This window comes from Rhinopithecus bieti, unplaced genomic scaffold (assembly GCF_001698545.2).
Source record: "Rhinopithecus bieti isolate Rb0 unplaced genomic scaffold, ASM169854v2 scaffold_5022, whole genome shotgun sequence".
NCBI classification, from domain to species: Eukaryota; Metazoa; Chordata; class Mammalia; order Primates; family Cercopithecidae; genus Rhinopithecus; species Rhinopithecus bieti.
In genome coordinates, this window is record NW_016804965.1 from 2527418 (window position 1) to 2548244 (window position 20827).

At 43.7% G+C, this 20827-nt stretch overlaps 1 protein-coding gene across 1 annotated transcript in view; it reads right to left on the reverse strand.

Annotated features, from left to right (window-relative positions):
• Positions 1–20827, reverse strand: part of MYO3A (myosin IIIA) — a 271870-nt gene that overhangs the window by 125891 nt on the left and 125152 nt on the right. The window contains 4 exon segments of the mRNA XM_017870799.1: positions 15314–15397; positions 15501–15605; positions 17133–17249; positions 18943–19042. Of these exon segments, the coding sequence (XP_017726288.1) occupies positions 15314–15397; positions 15501–15605; positions 17133–17249; positions 18943–19042 (406 nt within the window).

Consider the following 20827-nt stretch of genomic DNA (forward strand, 5'->3'; position numbering starts at 1 on the left):
TAAAAAAGAAGCAAGCTCCAAAATAAATAGTCTAGCATTATGCCTCGAGGAACTAAAAAGTGAAGACAAAGTTAAAGCCAAAATTAGCAGAGGAAAGGAAAAAAATCAAAACCTAAGCAAAAGTAAATCAAATACAGAAAGGAAAACTATAAAAGAATCAATAAAACTATGAGTTTTGCTTTTGAAAAAAATAAGACCGACAAACCCTTAGCTAGTCTAAGAAAATAAAAGCGATGACTAAGATAAGTAAAATAAAAAATGCAAGTACAGAAATTACAACAGACGTATCAGAAATAAAAAGGATCATAGGGACTATTATGAACAATTATCTATAAACAATTTGGGTAGCTTGGAGGAAGTAGATAAATTCTTAGAAAAATACAACCTACCAAAATTGAGTCAGAAAGAATTAGAAAGCCTGAACAGACCAAAAACAAATAAAGAAATTGAAGAAGTAATCAAAACCTCCTAACAAAGAAAAGCCTAGGATAAGGTGGCTTCACAGCTGAATTCCACCAAACATTTGAAGAAAATCAATACCAATACTTCTTAAACTCTTCTAAAAAGTAGAGCTAGGCCAGGCACAGTGTGGCTCATGTCTGTAATTCCAGCATTTTGGGAGGCCAAGGTGGGAAGATAGCTTGAAGCCAGGAGTTTGAGACCAGCCTGGGCAACAAAGTAAGACCTCATCTGAACAAAGAATTATAAAATTAGCTAGGTGCACTGGCACATGCCTGTAGTCCCAGCTACTGGGAAGGCTGAAGCAGGAGGGTCACTTGAGCCCAGGAGTTCAGACACTGCAGTGAGCTATGATTATGCTACTGTACTCCAGCCTGGGTGACAGAGTGAGACTGTCTCTAAGAAAAGCAAATTAATAAATAATAAAAAATAGAGCCAGAGGGAATACTTTCAACTACACTTTATGAGGCCAGTATTACTTTACTACCTAAGCCAGAAAAAGGTATCAGAAGAAAAGAAAACTACAGGCCAGTTTCTCTGATGAACACTGATGCAAAAATTCTCAATAAAATATTAGCAAACCAAATCCAATAACACATTAAAAAGATTATATATCATGTCCAAGCAAAATCTATCCCTGGCATGCAAGTCTAGCTTAACATATGCAAATCAAACAATGTGATTCAACATATTAACAGAATCAAAGATAATAACCACATAATCATCTCAATTGATGCAGAAAAAAGTATCTGACAAAGTCCAACACCGCTTCTTTTTTTAATTTTAAAAGTGGAAGCTGTATTCCATTTTCCTATGAGATTATAAAAAGAAAAGCATTTACTAAGGTATAATTCATAAGAGGCCTTTCTATAGCTATTTATCTTTCTATTGACAGAATGTCCCAGATTCTTATGATCTACCTAGAAATTGCTGGTCTTGCTGTGATTTCCACTAAGTAGCAGTATTCTGCAGGAAGAAAAAGGACATTTTGGAAGGAATGAAGTATTCTTTGGCATAACCATTTTCATTCCCAAAGAATACAGGAGCTACCTACAATTATATAAAATTTTCTTAGGCAATAGAAAAGCAGTATTAAGCAAAGTGGTAATAGGTTTCTTTACCTCGAAAAGACACAATTTTTAACATTTTTCAACCACAGAATAATCTACATCATATGTATGAGTTATAGAAGACCATTTAAGATACCACAACATCTTTTCTTGATGTGGACTCTCAACAGTTTAGGTATAGAAAGTTCCTCAACATAATACAGGCAATGTATGAAAAATCCACAGCTAACATTATAATCCATGAGGAGAAACTAAAAGCTTTTCCAATAGTATCTATTACAACGCAAAAAAATACTCACTCTCATGACTTCTATTCAACATAGTACTGGAAGTACTAATAAGAACAATCAGACAAAATAAAGAAATAAAAGACACTCAAATCAGAAAGGAAGAAGTTGAACTGCAGTCAACCATGGTCTAAAACTATTAAATGAAAAATTCCAGAAATAAATAATTTCTAAGTTTTAAATTGCATGCCATTCTGAGTAGTGTGATTAAATCTGTGCCACCGCATTCTGTCCCACCTGGAAAGTGAATCCTTCCTTTGCCCAATGTATCCACGTTGTATATGCTACCCACCTGTCAGCCAACTTAGTAGCCTAGCCCTCTCAGTTATCAGATCAGCTGTCACAGTATCACAGTTCTTGCCATCAAATAATCTTTATTTTACTTAATGGCCCCAAAGCACAAAAGTAGTGATGCTGACAATTTGAATATGTCAAAGAGAAACCATATTTGCCTGCTTGAAGTGAAAAGGTGAAAGTTCTTGACTTCATAAGGGAAGAAAAAAAAATTGTATGTTGAGGTCTACTATCTGTTAAATTGTGAAGAAGGAAAAAGAAACTTGTGCTAGTTTTACTGTCACATATCATATTGCAAAAGTCATAGTCATAGTGCATGATCAGTACTTAGTTAAGAAGGCATTAAATTTGTGGGTGGAAGACATGAACAGAAAATGTTTTCTGATTGGTGTCAGTGGTTGAACCAGAAAGCATTGAGCCTACACAAAGAAGTCAGCAAGGAATCCCCTAAAACAAGTGACACTAAGGTATTTTGAGAGAGAGAGAGAGAGATCATATTCATATGACCTTTATTACAGTATAGTGTTATATTTTATTTTTAGTTATTGTTAATCTTGTATTGTGCCTAATTTATAATTTAAACTTTATCATAGGGATGTTTAGGAAAAAACAGTATATATAGGGCTTGATATTATCTGCAAGTTTCTGGCAACCACAAGTGTATCTTGGATCATATCCCCTGTGGGGATAAGTGGAGACTACTGCTTTTGCAGATAACATGATCCTACCTGTAAAAAGCCCCCAAATATCCCACAAAATAACTGTTAGAAGTAATAATTCAATAAAATTTTAGGATACAAAATCAACATATAAAAGTAAATAACATTTTTATACATAAATAACAACCTAACTGAAAAAGAAATCAAGAAAGCAATCCCATTAACAAAAGCATAAAAATAAAACATTAGGAATAAATTTAACCAAGGAGGTGAAAGATCTATACACTGAAAACTATAAAACAGTGATGAAAGAAGTTGAGGAAAACACAAATAAATGAAAATATATCTCAGGGATCAGAAGAATTAATGTTGTTAAAATATTCATACTACTCAAATATACAGAATCAATGCAATCCTTATCAAGATCCCAAGGCATTCTTCACAGAAATAGAAAAAAACAATCCTAGGAAGGGTCAATCATCATAGTAGATGGGAGACAGGACTGGACTGCAGCTCAAGACAGAGCAGCGTACAGAGGCTTGCACTGTGAATTTTAGCTCCAGATTAACTGCAAGAACAAACCAGCAATCTCAAGAGGACTCACAGACCCTCTGAAGGAAGTGGACCGCTCCTGCAGGACCTGGGAGACCTTCCAAATACTGTGAGTGCCCCAACTGCAGAAGTGGGAGAGGAAGACCCTCCTCTCCTGAACACACATCCCCACTGGAGAAGCTGAGAAGCTGAAGGTGGGAGAAGTTTCTGACTTTACATGGAACTGAATCCATTTGGAGAGCCAAGTGAAATATAGGGGTAGAGGAAGCAGCAGAAAAACCCTGGGAGCTTCCTGGGTCCCCTAGCAGGCCACTCCTGCCTGGCACCACAGGGATCCAAGGGGAGGGTGGCCAGAGGAGCAGAGGGTAAAACTGCACAGGGAGAAGGAAATCTTCAGCTGAACTTTGTAACAGTTTGACCTGGCAAGAAGCCTGGCCAGAACTCGGGGGAGGGTGCAGATCTGGTGTGTAGACTCCACAAGCAGGGGAAGAGCCAAGCACTTTTCTTTTGCAGCTGGGAGGAGGATAGCCTGGGGCAGGTTTTCAAGCCCATTTCACCCTCTGCCTGGAAACAGACTCAGCTGTTGCGGGGGGCATGGTGGGAGTGAGATCCACTCTTCAGTTTGTGTGGGAGCTGGGTGAGGCCTTTGACTGCCAGCTTTCCTCCATTTCCCTGACAACCTGCATGACTCAGCAGAAGCAGTCATAATCCCCCTAGGTACCCAACTCCAGGGACCTGGGAATCTCACCCCCATCCCACACAGCAGCCACAGCAAGACCCGCCCAAGGAGAGTCTGAACTCTGACACACCTGGCCCTGCTCCCACCTGATGGTCCTTCCCTACCCACCCTGGTAGCAGAAAAAAAAAGGGCATATAATCTTGGGAGTTCTAGGGCCCCACTCACGGCCAGTTCCACCCCATACTACCACAGCTGATACTTCCTGAAAGTGCCACCTCCTGACAGGAGGTCAACCAGCACAAAAATAGAGCATTAAATCATCAAAGCTAAGAACCCTCATCGAGTCCACTGCACTCCCCCCATCACCTCCACCAGAACAGGTGCTGGTATCCATGGCTAAAAGACCCATAGACAGTTCACATCACAGGACTCTGTGTGGACAACCCCCAGTAGCAGCCCGGAGCTGGGCAGACTTGCTGGGTGGCTTGACCCAGAAGAGAGACAACAATCACTGCAGTTCAGCTCACAGGAAGCCACATCCATAGAAAAGAGGAAGAGAACTACATCGAGGGAACACCCTGTGGGACAAAAGAATCTGAATAACAGCCTTCAGCCCTAGACTTTCCCTCTGACAGGGCCTACCCAAATAAAAAGGAACCAGAAAACCACCCCTGGTAATATGACAAAACAAGGCTCTGCAACACCCCCCCAACAACAACAAAAAAAATCACACTAGTTCACCAGCAATGGATCTGAACCGAAAACAAACAAACAAAAAAGATTTACCTGAGAAAGAATTCAAGAGGTTAGTTATTAAGCTAATCAGGGAGGGACCAGAAAAGGTGAAGCTCAATACAAGGAAATCTGAAAAATGATAAAAGAAGTGAAGGGATAAATATTCAAGGAAATAAATAACTTAAAGAAAAAGCAATCAAAAATTTGGGAAACTTTGGATACACTTTCAGAGATGCAAAATGCTGTGAAAAGTCTCAGCAATATAACTGAACAAGTAGAAGAAAGAAATTCAGAGCTCAAAGACAAGGTCTTCAAATTAACCCAATCCAACAAAGACAAAGAAAAAAGAACAAGAATAAGAAAATATGAACAAAGCCTCCAAGAAGTCTGGGATTATTTTGGTTAAACAACAAAACCTAAGAATAATCGCTGTTCCTGAGGAAGAAGAGAGTTCTAAAGGCTTGGAAAATATATTTGTGGGGATAATCAAGGAAAATTTCCCTGGCCTTGCTAGAGACCTAGACATCCAAATACAAGAAGCACAAAGAACACCCGGGAAATTCATCACAATAAGGTCTTCATCTAGGCACACTGTCATCTGATCAGGTTATCCAAAGTTAAGATGAAGGAAAGAATCTTAAGAGCTGTGAGACAGAAGCACCAGGTAACCTATAAAGGAAAACCTACAGATTAATGGCAGATTTCTCAGCAGAAACCTTACAAGCTAGAAGGAATTGGGGCCCTATTTTCAGCCTAATCAAACAAAACAATTATCAGCCAAGAATTTTGTATCCAGCAAAACTAAGCATCATATACGAAGGAAAGAGACAATCTTTTTCAGATGAACAAATGCTGAGAGAATTCGCCATTACCAAGCCACCACTATAAGAACTGCTAAAAGGAGCTCTAAATCTTAAAATGAATCCTGGAAGCACATCAAAACAGAACCTCTTTAAAGCAAAAAATCACACAGGACCTATGAAACAAAAATACAAATTAAAAGCAGAAACAAAACCAAAAACTAAAGTACTGGGCAACAAATAGCATGATGACTGCAAGGGTACCTCACATCTCAATACTAACATTGAATGTAAATGTCCTAAATGCTCCACTTAAAAGATACAGAATTGCAGAATAGATAAGAACTCAACAACCAATTATCTGCTGCCTTCGGGGGACTCACCTAACACATAAAGACTCACATAAACTTAAAGGGGTGGAAAAAGGCATTTCATGCAAATGGACACCAAAAGCGAGCGAAGTAGCTATTATTATATCAGACAAAACAAACTTTAAAAGAGACAAAGAGGAACATTATATAAAGATAAAAGGCCTTGCCCAAGAGGAAAATATCGCAATCCTAAACATATATGTGAAAGGACACAAACACGTCACAGCCTTGAGCAATGCCTCCACTTCCTGGGCCCGACACAAACACGTCACAGCCTTGAGCAATGCCTCCACTTCCTGGGCCCGACACAAACACGTCACAGCCTTGAGCAATGCCTCCACTTCCTGGGCCCGACACAAACACGTCACAGCCTTGAGCAATGCCTCCACTTCCTGGGCCCGACACAAACACGTCACAGCCTTGAGCAATGCCTCCACTTCCTGGGCCCGACACAAACACGTCACAGCCTTGAGCAATGCCTCCACTTCCTGGGCCCGACACAAACACGTCACAGCCTTGAGCAATGCCTCCACTTCCTGGGCCCGACACAAACACGTCACAGCCTTGAGCAATGCCTCCACTTCCTGGGCCCGACACAAACACGTCACAGCCTTGAGCAATGCCTCCACTTCCTGGGCCCGACACAAACACGTCACAGCCTTGAGCAATGCCTCCACTTCCTGGGCCCGACACAAACACGTCACAGCCTTGAGCAATGCCTCCACTTCCTGGGCCCGACACAAACACGTCACAGCCTTGAGCAATGCCTCCACTTCCTGGGCCCGACACAAACACGTCACAGCCTTGAGCAATGCCTCCACTTCCTGGGCCCGACACAAACACGTCACAGCCTTGAGCAATGCCTCCACTTCCTGGGCCCGACACAAACACGTCACAGCCTTGAGCAATGCCTCCACTTCCTGGGCCCGACACAAACACGTCACAGCCTTGAGCAATGCCTCCACTTCCTGGGCCCGACACAAACACGTCACAGCCTTGAGCAATGCCTCCACTTCCTGGGCCCGACACAAACACGTCACAGCCTTGAGCAATGCCTCCACTTCCTGGGCCCGACACAAACACGTCACAGCCTTGAGCAATGCCTCCACTTCCTGGGCCCGACACAAACACGTCACAGCCTTGAGCAATGCCTCCACTTCCTGGGCCCGACACAAACACGTCACAGCCTTGAGCAATGCCTCCACTTCCTGGGCCCGACACAAACACGTCACAGCCTTGAGCAATGCCTCCACTTCCTGGGCCCGACACAAACACGTCACAGCCTTGAGCAATGCCTCCACTTCCTGGGCCCGACACAAACACGTCACAGCCTTGAGCAATGCCTCCACTTCCTGGGCCCGACACAAACACGTCACAGCCTTGAGCAATGCCTCCACTTCCTGGGCCCGACACAAACACGTCACAGCCTTGAGCAATGCCTCCACTTCCTGGGCCCGACACAAACACGTCACAGCCTTGAGCAATGCCTCCACTTCCTGGGCCCGACACAAACACGTCACAGCCTTGAGCAATGCCTCCACTTCCTGGGCCCGACACAAACACGTCACAGCCTTGAGCAATGCCTCCACTTCCTGGGCCCGACACAAACACGTCACAGCCTTGAGCAATGCCTCCACTTCCTGGGCCCGACACAAACACGTCACAGCCTTGAGCAATGCCTCCACTTCCTGGGCCCGACACAAACACGTCACAGCCTTGAGCAATGCCTCCACTTCCTGGGCCCGACACAAACACGTCACAGCCTTGAGCAATGCCTCCACTTCCTGGGCCCGACACAAACACGTCACAGCCTTGAGCAATGCCTCCACTTCCTGGGCCCGACACAAACACGTCACAGCCTTGAGCAATGCCTCCACTTCCTGGGCCCGACACAAACACGTCACAGCCTTGAGCAATGCCTCCACTTCCTGGGCCCGACACAAACACGTCACAGCCTTGAGCAATGCCTCCACTTCCTGGGCCCGACACAAACACGTCACAGCCTTGAGCAATGCCTCCACTTCCTGGGCCCGACACAAACACGTCACAGCCTTGAGCAATGCCTCCACTTCCTGGGCCCGACACAAACACGTCACAGCCTTGAGCAATGCCTCCACTTCCTGGGCCCGACACAAACACGTCACAGCCTTGAGCAATGCCTCCACTTCCTGGGCCCGACACAAACACGTCACAGCCTTGAGCAATGCCTCCACTTCCTGGGCCCGACACAAACACGTCACAGCCTTGAGCAATGCCTCCACTTCCTGGGCCCGACACAAACACGTCACAGCCTTGAGCAATGCCTCCACTTCCTGGGCCCGACACAAACACGTCACAGCCTTGAGCAATGCCTCCACTTCCTGGGCCCGACACAAACACGTCACAGCCTTGAGCAATGCCTCCACTTCCTGGGCCCGACACAAACACGTCACAGCCTTGAGCAATGCCTCCACTTCCTGGGCCCGACACAAACACGTCACAGCCTTGAGCAATGCCTCCACTTCCTGGGCCCGACACAAACACGTCACAGCCTTGAGCAATGCCTCCACTTCCTGGGCCCGACACAAACACGTCACAGCCTTGAGCAATGCCTCCACTTCCTGGGCCCGACACAAACACGTCACAGCCTTGAGCAATGCCTCCACTTCCTGGGCCCGACACAAACACGTCACAGCCTTGAGCAATGCCTCCACTTCCTGGGCCCGACACAAACACGTCACAGCCTTGAGCAATGCCTCCACTTCCTGGGCCCGACACAAACACGTCACAGCCTTGAGCAATGCCTCCACTTCCTGGGCCCGACACAAACACGTCACAGCCTTGAGCAATGCCTCCACTTCCTGGGCCCGACACAAACACGTCACAGCCTTGAGCAATGCCTCCACTTCCTGGGCCCGACACAAACACGTCACAGCCTTGAGCAATGCCTCCACTTCCTGGGCCCGACACAAACACGTCACAGCCTTGAGCAATGCCTCCACTTCCTGGGCCCGACACAAACACGTCACAGCCTTGAGCAATGCCTCCACTTCCTGGGCCCGACACAAACACGTCACAGCCTTGAGCAATGCCTCCACTTCCTGGGCCCGACACAAACACGTCACAGCCTTGAGCAATGCCTCCACTTCCTGGGCCCGACACAAACACGTCACAGCCTTGAGCAATGCCTCCACTTCCTGGGCCCGACACAAACACGTCACAGCCTTGAGCAATGCCTCCACTTCCTGGGCCCGACACAAACACGTCACAGCCTTGAGCAATGCCTCCACTTCCTGGGCCCGACACAAACACGTCACAGCCTTGAGCAATGCCTCCACTTCCTGGGCCCGACACAAACACGTCACAGCCTTGAGCAATGCCTCCACTTCCTGGGCCCGACACAAACACGTCACAGCCTTGAGCAATGCCTCCACTTCCTGGGCCCGACACAAACACGTCACAGCCTTGAGCAATGCCTCCACTTCCTGGGCCCGACACAAACACGTCACAGCCTTGAGCAATGCCTCCACTTCCTGGGCCCGACACAAACACGTCACAGCCTTGAGCAATGCCTCCACTTCCTGGGCCCGACACAAACACGTCACAGCCTTGAGCAATGCCTCCACTTCCTGGGCCCGACACAAACACGTCACAGCCTTGAGCAATGCCTCCACTTCCTGGGCCCGACACAAACACGTCACAGCCTTGAGCAATGCCTCCACTTCCTGGGCCCGACACAAACACGTCACAGCCTTGAGCAATGCCTCCACTTCCTGGGCCCGACACAAACACGTCACAGCCTTGAGCAATGCCTCCACTTCCTGGGCCCGACACAAACACGTCACAGCCTTGAGCAATGCCTCCACTTCCTGGGCCCGACACAAACACGTCACAGCCTTGAGCAATGCCTCCACTTCCTGGGCCCGACACAAACACGTCACAGCCTTGAGCAATGCCTCCACTTCCTGGGCCCGACACAAACACGTCACAGCCTTGAGCAATGCCTCCACTTCCTGGGCCCGACACAAACACGTCACAGCCTTGAGCAATGCCTCCACTTCCTGGGCCCGACACAAACACGTCACAGCCTTGAGCAATGCCTCCACTTCCTGGGCCCGACACAAACACGTCACAGCCTTGAGCAATGCCTCCACTTCCTGGGCCCGACACAAACACGTCACAGCCTTGAGCAATGCCTCCACTTCCTGGGCCCGACACAAACACGTCACAGCCTTGAGCAATGCCTCCACTTCCTGGGCCCGACACAAACACGTCACAGCCTTGAGCAATGCCTCCACTTCCTGGGCCCGACACAAACACGTCACAGCCTTGAGCAATGCCTCCACTTCCTGGGCCCGACACAAACACGTCACAGCCTTGAGCAATGCCTCCACTTCCTGGGCCCGACACAAACACGTCACAGCCTTGAGCAATGCCTCCACTTCCTGGGCCCGACACAAACACGTCACAGCCTTGAGCAATGCCTCCACTTCCTGGGCCCGACACAAACACGTCACAGCCTTGAGCAATGCCTCCACTTCCTGGGCCCGACACAAACACGTCACAGCCTTGAGCAATGCCTCCACTTCCTGGGCCCGACACAAACACGTCACAGCCTTGAGCAATGCCTCCACTTCCTGGGCCCGACACAAACACGTCACAGCCTTGAGCAATGCCTCCACTTCCTGGGCCCGACACAAACACGTCACAGCCTTGAGCAATGCCTCCACTTCCTGGGCCCGACACAAACACGTCACAGCCTTGAGCAATGCCTCCACTTCCTGGGCCCGACACAAACACGTCACAGCCTTGAGCAATGCCTCCACTTCCTGGGCCCGACACAAACACGTCACAGCCTTGAGCAATGCCTCCACTTCCTGGGCCCGACACAAACACGTCACAGCCTTGAGCAATGCCTCCACTTCCTGGGCCCGACACAAACACGTCACAGCCTTGAGCAATGCCTCCACTTCCTGGGCCCGACACAAACACGTCACAGCCTTGAGCAATGCCTCCACTTCCTGGGCCCGACACAAACACGTCACAGCCTTGAGCAATGCCTCCACTTCCTGGGCCCGACACAAACACGTCACAGCCTTGAGCAATGCCTCCACTTCCTGGGCCCGACACAAACACGTCACAGCCTTGAGCAATGCCTCCACTTCCTGGGCCCGACACAAACACGTCACAGCCTTGAGCAATGCCTCCACTTCCTGGGCCCGACACAAACACGTCACAGCCTTGAGCAATGCCTCCACTTCCTGGGCCCGACACAAACACGTCACAGCCTTGAGCAATGCCTCCACTTCCTGGGCCCGACACAAACACGTCACAGCCTTGAGCAATGCCTCCACTTCCTGGGCCCGACACAAACACGTCACAGCCTTGAGCAATGCCTCCACTTCCTGGGCCCGACACAAACACGTCACAGCCTTGAGCAATGCCTCCACTTCCTGGGCCCGACACAAACACGTCACAGCCTTGAGCAATGCCTCCACTTCCTGGGCCCGACACAAACACGTCACAGCCTTGAGCAATGCCTCCACTTCCTGGGCCCGACACAAACACGTCACAGCCTTGAGCAATGCCTCCACTTCCTGGGCCCGACACAAACACGTCACAGCCTTGAGCAATGCCTCCACTTCCTGGGCCCGACACAAACACGTCACAGCCTTGAGCAATGCCTCCACTTCCTGGGCCCGACACAAACACGTCACAGCCTTGAGCAATGCCTCCACTTCCTGGGCCCGACACAAACACGTCACAGCCTTGAGCAATGCCTCCACTTCCTGGGCCCGACACAAACACGTCACAGCCTTGAGCAATGCCTCCACTTCCTGGGCCCGACACAAACACGTCACAGCCTTGAGCAATGCCTCCACTTCCTGGGCCCGACACAAACACGTCACAGCCTTGAGCAATGCCTCCACTTCCTGGGCCCGACACAAACACGTCACAGCCTTGAGCAATGCCTCCACTTCCTGGGCCCGACACAAACACGTCACAGCCTTGAGCAATGCCTCCACTTCCTGGGCCCGACACAAACACGTCACAGCCTTGAGCAATGCCTCCACTTCCTGGGCCCGACACAAACACGTCACAGCCTTGAGCAATGCCTCCACTTCCTGGGCCCGACACAAACACGTCACAGCCTTGAGCAATGCCTCCACTTCCTGGGCCCGACACAAACACGTCACAGCCTTGAGCAATGCCTCCACTTCCTGGGCCCGACACAAACACGTCACAGCCTTGAGCAATGCCTCCACTTCCTGGGCCCGACACAAACACGTCACAGCCTTGAGCAATGCCTCCACTTCCTGGGCCCGACACAAACACGTCACAGCCTTGAGCAATGCCTCCACTTCCTGGGCCCGACACAAACACGTCACAGCCTTGAGCAATGCCTCCACTTCCTGGGCCCGACACAAACACGTCACAGCCTTGAGCAATGCCTCCACTTCCTGGGCCCGACACAAACACGTCACAGCCTTGAGCAATGCCTCCACTTCCTGGGCCCGACACAAACACGTCACAGCCTTGAGCAATGCCTCCACTTCCTGGGCCCGACACAAACACGTCACAGCCTTGAGCAATGCCTCCACTTCCTGGGCCCGACACAAACACGTCACAGCCTTGAGCAATGCCTCCACTTCCTGGGCCCGACACAAACACGTCACAGCCTTNATAATTTATATAATAAGTTATATAAATTATAAATTTACCAGCTGAGACCACAGGTACACACCACCACTATTTACTTTTTGTAGAGTCAGGGTCTTGCTATGTTGCCCAGGCTGGTCTTGAACTCCTGGACTCAATGTTTATTTCTTTATATTGCTGAGTAATATTTCACTGTATTAATGTACTATAGTTTGTTTATTCCACTTTCTGGAGTTTGTAAACAAAGTCTCTATAAATCTTTGTCTACAGGTTTCTGTAAAGGTTTTCATTGTCTATACAGAAAGGCACATAGCACAGATAAACACATAGCAGTAGAACTACTGGGTTGTATGGTAAGTGTAGCTTATAAGAAACATCCAAACTGTTTTCCAAAGTGGCTGTATCACTTTGCATTCTCACCAGAAATACAGTTGCTCCATATGAAACCCAATAGTCCCATAGATTCTTTTTTTTAAATAAACATGGAACATTGACCCTTCTGGTCTTGGAGCTTGAACTTTACAATTTGTTTTATCTGATTTCCCTCCTGAGGAAACCACCTTCAGGCCTCTCAAAAAAAAGTATCAAAGAACTGAAACTCCATAGATCACCACATCCAGACAATAAGATGCAGATCCCTCATTCATCATTATTGCTTCCTTGTCTCTCCCTAGTTTCTGTGTTCTTATACATTCTTACACATCTTCCCTGTTATGTAAACCCCTAGTTTTAACTGGTCAAAGAGATAAATCTGAGACAGCTCCCATTTCCCGGGTGCAACACCCGATTAAAGCCTACTTCTTTGGCAATACTCATCACCTCAGTCATTGGCTTTCTGCGCAGCAAGTAGCAGGACCTAGACCAAACCCCTGGTGTTTCGGTAACACATGTTGATATCGTTTGGCTGTATGTCTCCACCAAAATCTCATCTTGATTTGTAATCCCCACATGTCTAGGGAAGGACCTGTAATCCCCATGTGTCAAGGGAGGGAGGTGATTGGATCATGGGGCAGTTTCCCCCATGCTGTTCTCGTGATAGTGAGTGAATTCTCACAAGATTTGATGGTTTCATAAGTGTTGGGCAAGTTCCTCCTTCTCTCACTCTTCTCTCTCCTGCTGCCATGTGAAGACGGTCCTTGTTTCCCCTTTACCTTCTGTCATGATTGTAAGTTTCCTGAGGCCTCCCAGTCATGCAAAACGGTGAGTCAATTAAACCTCTTTCCTTTATAAATTACCCAGTCTCGGAAAGTTCTTTATAGCAGTGTGAGAATGGAGTAATGCACATATCTCTGTCAGTATTCGGTATTGTTAGATTAAAAAACGCTAGCCATTTCAGTCATTTTAATAGTTTTGTAATAGTGTTTTCTTGTGGTTTTAACTTGCATTCCCAAATGATGCTGATGTTGAGCAACTTTTCATTTGTTTATGTACCATACATAATCATCTTTGGTGAAGTGACTGTTCAAACATTATGTTTGTTTTTAGATTGTCATTTCATTTCTTGTTGAGTTTTATTAGTTTTTTTCATATAGTCTAGATTCAAGTCCTTTATTAGTTGTGTGCCTTGCAAATATTTTCTCTGAGTCTGTGGGTTGTGTTTTCATTTTTGTAACAGTGTCATCAGAGAACAGACATTCTTAATTTTGACAAAATCAAATTTTTCCATTTATAAATTATGCATTTTGGGTTGAATCTAAGAACTCTTTCACCTAACTCAACATCACAAAAAACTTTTCCTATGTTTTCTTGTAGTAATTTTATGGCTTTTGGTTTTATGTTTAGATCTATGATCCATTTTGAGTTAAAAATTTGTATAACGTGAGTATAGATTGATGTTAACTTTTTTGTATGGGACTATCCAATTATTTCAACATCATTTGTTGAAAAGACCACCTTTCTTAATTAACGAATTTTACACCTTTGTCAAAAATCAATAAACCATATACAAGTAGCCTCTCTATTCTGTTTAATGACACACTGTCTTGGCTATTGCAGCTTTATAACAAGTCTGGAAATAAGGTAGTATGAGTCCTCCAACTTTGCTCTTTCTCAAGATTGTTTGGTTATTCTAGTTCCTTTGCCTTATATATATTTTTATTATATATTTTTGAGTCACCTTGTCAATTCCCACCAAAAAAAAAAAAAAAAAATCCTGATTGTATTTTTATTGTAATTGCGTTATATCTACAGACCAATTTGTGGAAGACTGACATCTTAATAATATCGAGTCATTTAATCCATGATCATGATATATCTCTTCGTTTATTTAGGTCTTTTATTTCTTTTAGCTCTTTCAGTTTTCAGCATACAAATCTTGCACATATATCATAATATTTAGATCTACACAGTTCATGGTTTTTTTATTTTATTGTTAATGGCACTTTTAAGATTCAATTTGTAATTGACCATTGCTAGTATACACATATAGTATGTAAATACAACTGATTTTTGTATGTTGACTGTCTTTTAACCTGCTAGCAACAAAAGGAGAAGAAGTAAAGAAAGCATTCAATAAATGCACTGGGACTAAAAAGAATGAAAATCACATTTATAAGCCTTGCTAATAAGTGTGCTAAAAGTTAGAAAAACCTCAAAACAGAGTACATGCTTTTCATATTGCTCATTATTTTAAACTCTCAAAGGACAACTGTATTTTAAAATTTCTGTACATTATTAAATGTGAGATCCTAGAGAATATTAATGAGCTATATTAAGTTCTGAAATTCAACAAATATTTCTGATGGGACAGAGAAAAAAATGAATTATACCTTTCCAAGCACTGTCAGCTGCTGAACTAAAAGATGAGCACTTTCTGTCTTTCCAGCACCACTTTCTCCAGAAATAACAATGCACTACACATAGAAAAGAAAACTGTGAGAAGACCTTATCCTCAAAATTCAGGTGACATTTAAGTAACTATGAGGTAAATTTCTAAGAATGGGAGACTCTTCTTACCTGATCTGAATTATATGTTATCATAGATTGATATCCTAAGTCAGCCATTGCAAAAATGTGAGGAGGACTGGCAGTTCTCTTTGATCCAATATATAGTTTGGAATGCTAAGGGTTAAAAGAATACATTTGTAGGGCTTTTGTTTTATTGTTTTGTTTTAAGTCCTGAATTATTTACAAATATAGCTCCATTTTTTTTTTTTTTTTTGAGACAGAGTCTGGCTCTGTCGCCCAGGCTGGAGTGCAGTGGCCAGATCTCAGCTCACTGCAAGCTCCGCCTCCCGGGTTTACACCATTCTCCTGCCTCAGCCTCTAGAGTAGCTGGGACTACAGGCGCCCGCCACCTTGCCCGGCTAGTTTTTTGTATTTTAGTAGAGACGGGGTTTCACCATGTTAGCCAGGATGGTCTCGATCTCCTGACCTCGTGATCCGCCCGTCTCGGCCTCCCAAAGTGCTGGGATTACAGGCTTGAGCCAACCCGCCTGGCCAGCTCCAATTTTTAAAGCAAAGTATAAATAAAAACGCCATTTTATACCACCAAAACATTATTACATGCATGTTACACACATATTGCACATATATCTAAATGTATAACTATGTAAAATAAAAGCCTGACACAAAACAGCCCAGAAATATGATATGACACAAAGTAATTTAAAAGATTCTGCATTGTACTTCCAAAGCAGAATGTAAGGTTTCAAAATTCCATTATTTACTTAAGTGAAAGCATTCATTAAAAATAAGACGATCAGGTTTCAGTTTGTTAACTGCTCCTTGGATATAATAATGTCTCACACATGACCATCATTTTTTTCCTTTCACATCATTTAACATACAGTCTCTCATTTGATTTGTCCACGATCACACAGTGAATTGATAGTAGGATTGCACTAAAGCCCGAATCTTCTGAAACATAGGTCAGGGCTCATAAATTTACTGTTATTCCTATAAATTTTAGGATGGTAAAAGATGACAGAGATGTACTTTTCACATGCAAAAATAACTATTAGGAACAGTATTAAATAATTTTCTGGAGTACACAAATAGCCAGAAGAGAATGAGTCCAATTAAAATGAAAACAACCTTGTTTAATTCCAGAATAGTATTCTATATTTAAGCCATTAGGGGTTGAATAGTTGATAATTATATATTCATATTCATAAAACATGTGTGTGATATTAATGAAGCCAATAATACATCAAAAGGAATTTTTAACTCATAGTGACAATTTTTATAGCCATTAAGTATGTATTATCTACATAAACAATGTAATTATACTTTTGATGCTCCCATACTCGGTTCAGCGGTAGACATACATTAAGTGCATACCTTTTTAAGCAGACTTAAGTATATGCTTTTAAAGGCATCTGTTTAGTGGCACAATATCTAATGTAGAGCCGTTACCAGTAACTTAATGTAATAAACACTCTGGCACACACATCTGGAGAAAGGAAGACCACAAACTGCACCCAGATTGACTCCATCTTCTACTTTTCCTAGTTCTATGTTTTAATAACAATTATATAACTGTTTATTCAAAATAGTGGATAAAATTTTTCTGGCATTCATTTAAATTAAGTATCTGCATGTATAATTATGTGTATGAAGTAAGAGAATGCACCCCATATGACATACCTTTGTGGAGTAAAGATCCAGACTCTGAAAAGGGTTAAGAGCAATGAGTATGTCTCCCACATAGATATAGATCTGATCTCTGGAATAACACTTCTCAAGTTGCTCTGAGACTGTATTCTGCAATAAAATAAAATAATTTCTCCTTCTTAAAAATTATTTGTGGCCAACTACAACTTAAAAAGTAAACAATAAACAGAACATCTGGAATCTGGACGAAGGATTAGAAAAATAGACACATTGATAGTAAAAAATATATAACATCAGGTCTGCAACTACTCATTCACTTGACAGGCATTTCTTTTGGTTTTGAGACGGAAGATGTCACTGTTACCTGCATTTTCCAGAGGACATATTATATGTCACAGGAATTTTAAATATATAATGCTTTCAAGAAAGAAGTAATAGCAATAAGTGACGTAAAGATTAACAACGAAGTAAAGAGAAACGGGAAGGGAAGACAGAGTGAACATGATTTAATTTCAAATCAAGGTGATCCAGTGGCTTTATGGAATGTCCTAGTCCTTTTTTTTTTTTTTTTTTCCCCAGACTTTTGGCTTTATGAAGTACCGTGAAAAATTTTTAAATGTAATTTTCATAGTTGATAAGTCATTTGAGTAAGTGAATTGGGGTTGATAATGTTGAAAACCACCATTTATAGTACATGACACAAGAGAGGAGCAAAATATCTTAGGTCCAAAAAGAAACTAAAAATAAAATATAGACAACAGAAACAAATCTACCATTTAATATATTAATATATTGATCAACAACATGATTAGTGAAAACTTCTTTGCAATCCACAAGCCTAGGAATTTACATTATTAAAAAATTTTATATGTAAGAATTCAGAAAGGTGTCTGCAGTCTCTGACTTGCCAACATGATTTGATTTCAAGATGTTTGATGATCTTGAGATTATTCTGAGGAAGTACTTGAGTTGTTTATGCAACTCTAAATTTACCAAATGACTACCTCTATTCAGAACTTACCTCTTGATTGGTACATTTCTGAGTCAAACGCTCAGGCATGTATCAGCAGTGTAAAAAAAATAAAAAAAGGTGTTCATCAGGCAGGACAGAAGTCCTGACCTTCTGCTAAAAAGAAGGCATTTATTTCTCTAATGATCTGACTATGTGGAATAAAGAAGGGTGAGGGGAAAGGAGGCTGAGACTAGAATTTAATAGCTTGGATCTGTACCTTCACAAAAAATGTTTGAAATACTTCTGAGATAATTAGAATAAGGAGTTCCAAGCAGAATTCAATACCCCTGAAAGATAAGCTGTGTGAAACAAGGGTTTTGTGATCCCACGAGGAAGAACACTGACCATGGTAACAGACAGGCTGTTGAGGTATTCCGGAGTTTCTGGGTACAGCCACTGAGAGCTGAAACAAGAGAGGAAAAAGGGGGAGGCCACCACATGGTGGTTACAGTAGGCTGACTGCTCTTTGAACACAATATATCATATCTTTGAGACTCCCACAAATAATGAAAAAGAAGGAAGATCTGTGGCCTAAGAACTTATACTGCGAGGACTTCACCCCTGACAGTTGAGCATCAGAAAAAAATGAACACTAGGCTGGAAAGATCTGTAAATTTGAGTTATATAGATTAAAACTGAAGATAAGAGAAATAATAGGAAGCTAAGAGACAAAGAAAGCATGAGACTTACAGATGGAAGACATGGGCAGAGTGAGTGTTAACACTCTTAATAACCATCATAATCTATATATTCCTTCCCCTTCTACCAATACTCGTGTTTTCTATAAATTAAAAAAACATCTGGAATGTCTAATTAAACTGAAATTCTTACCTCATCCAAAACTTCTAGGGTTGCTAAATCATCTACATCCTTCAGATTGGATATTAGAGACCAGTTGAAGTTCCCTTTCTTGGTGTGAATACGTTCATGTCTGTGGAGAAAAATGCTTTCTGATTTAAGAACTGATTACTGATCATAGTAGAAGTAAGTTTTAGATACATATGACACTGAAAATCCTCTGTGAATCTGTTTATTAAATTCAATGATAACATACCAGAAAATATCCTAACATATTTGATCTTTACTGTTTGTTTACTCCTCTTCATTGGAAACAATGCAAATTACAGAATTTACTTCATGGATGATCAATAGTACATAATTTCCTTAAAGAACTATCTTTATATGATTTGTTTTAAAGCTTCCTCTAAATTTCTGTGTGATTGAATCTGTTACAAGGTGATGAGTCTGAAGGGTTTGAATTCATTACATTCCTAATTTTGTTGGAGGTAGTGTTAGGCCACTGGTGGTCAAGGTATGGTCATTTTTAATTATTATTCAGCAAAATTTAACAGGAATACAAAATAAATCACATTACAAATTTTCAGAAGGTTAGATGTGTGTAAAAATAGATTTCATGTACCAATAAGTTTATTTTCAAAGTAAAACATTTCAACAAGTTTCAAAAACAGCATAAAGATCTTGATTTAACACAAAGGCTGCAAGAAATTGCTGAGAGAAACACAATGGTTTGTATTTAAACTTTCTGACATCCATTTTATTTTTGAGGATAATTGATTTCTGGGTATCTATTTTTGGATATACTCTTAAGTATCTGGATTTGCTTGGTAGAAGGGGAAGAATATCATAGATTATGAGGGTTATTTAGGCCGGGCGCAGTGGCCTCAAGGGCCTGTAATCCCAGGCACTTTGGGAGGCTGGAACGGGGGCGGATCACGAGGTTCAGGAGATCGCAGACTGATCCTGGGCAACACGGGTGAAACCCTGTCTCCTACTAAAAAATTATCAAAAACTAGCCTGGCGAGGTGGCGGGTCCTGCTGAGCCCAGCTACTTGGGCCGGGCTCAGACAGGAGAATGCGTGCTAAACCCTGGGGAGGCGGAGCTTGCAGTGAGTGAGATCCGGCACTGCATCCAGCCGGGCCCCCAATCAGAGCGGAGACTCATCTCAAAAAAAAAAAAAAAAAAAAAAAAGAATCTTAACACTCACTCAGAAAACTTTAATGGTTTCTTATTGCTTAGAAATGTAAGCCTATTAATAAACTGCCCCTTCCCACTACTCCTTTTGTTTACTATAGTAGCTTCTGTACTCTCTCATTCAGGGAAGGACATCATTCCCACTGCTTTTTCTCTCATTCCTACATCACTGAATTTTCTGTTATATCACCCATCCCACAAACAACAACAAACTGCCCTCCCCTGACTTACAGTTTCCTCCATCTGCTGTTCTATTTCTTTGCTTTATAGGAAAAATCCTCAAAAGAATTATGTATACTTTTTTTTTTTTTTTTTTTTTTTGGAGATGAGTCTCACTCTTTCACTCAGCTGGAATGCAGTGGCGCGATCTTGGCTCACTGCAACCTCTGCCTCCCAGGTTCATGGGATTCTCCTGCCTCAGCTTCCTGAGTGGCTGGGATTATAGGCGTGGCCACCAAGCTCAGCTAATTTTTTTTGCATTTTTAGTAGAGACGGGGTTTCACCATGTGGGCCAGGCTGGTCTTGAACTCCTGACTTCAAGGGATCCGCCCACCTTGGCCTCCCAGTGTGCTTGGGTTATAGGCGTGAGCCACCGCACCCGGCTTATACTTAGTTTCTTCAGGCTTTCATCTTGACACTCTATGGAAGCAGCTTTTGTTGAAGACTCTACTGACCTTTACATTGCTAAATCCAATGGTCAATTTTAAGTCCTCGTTTTACCTA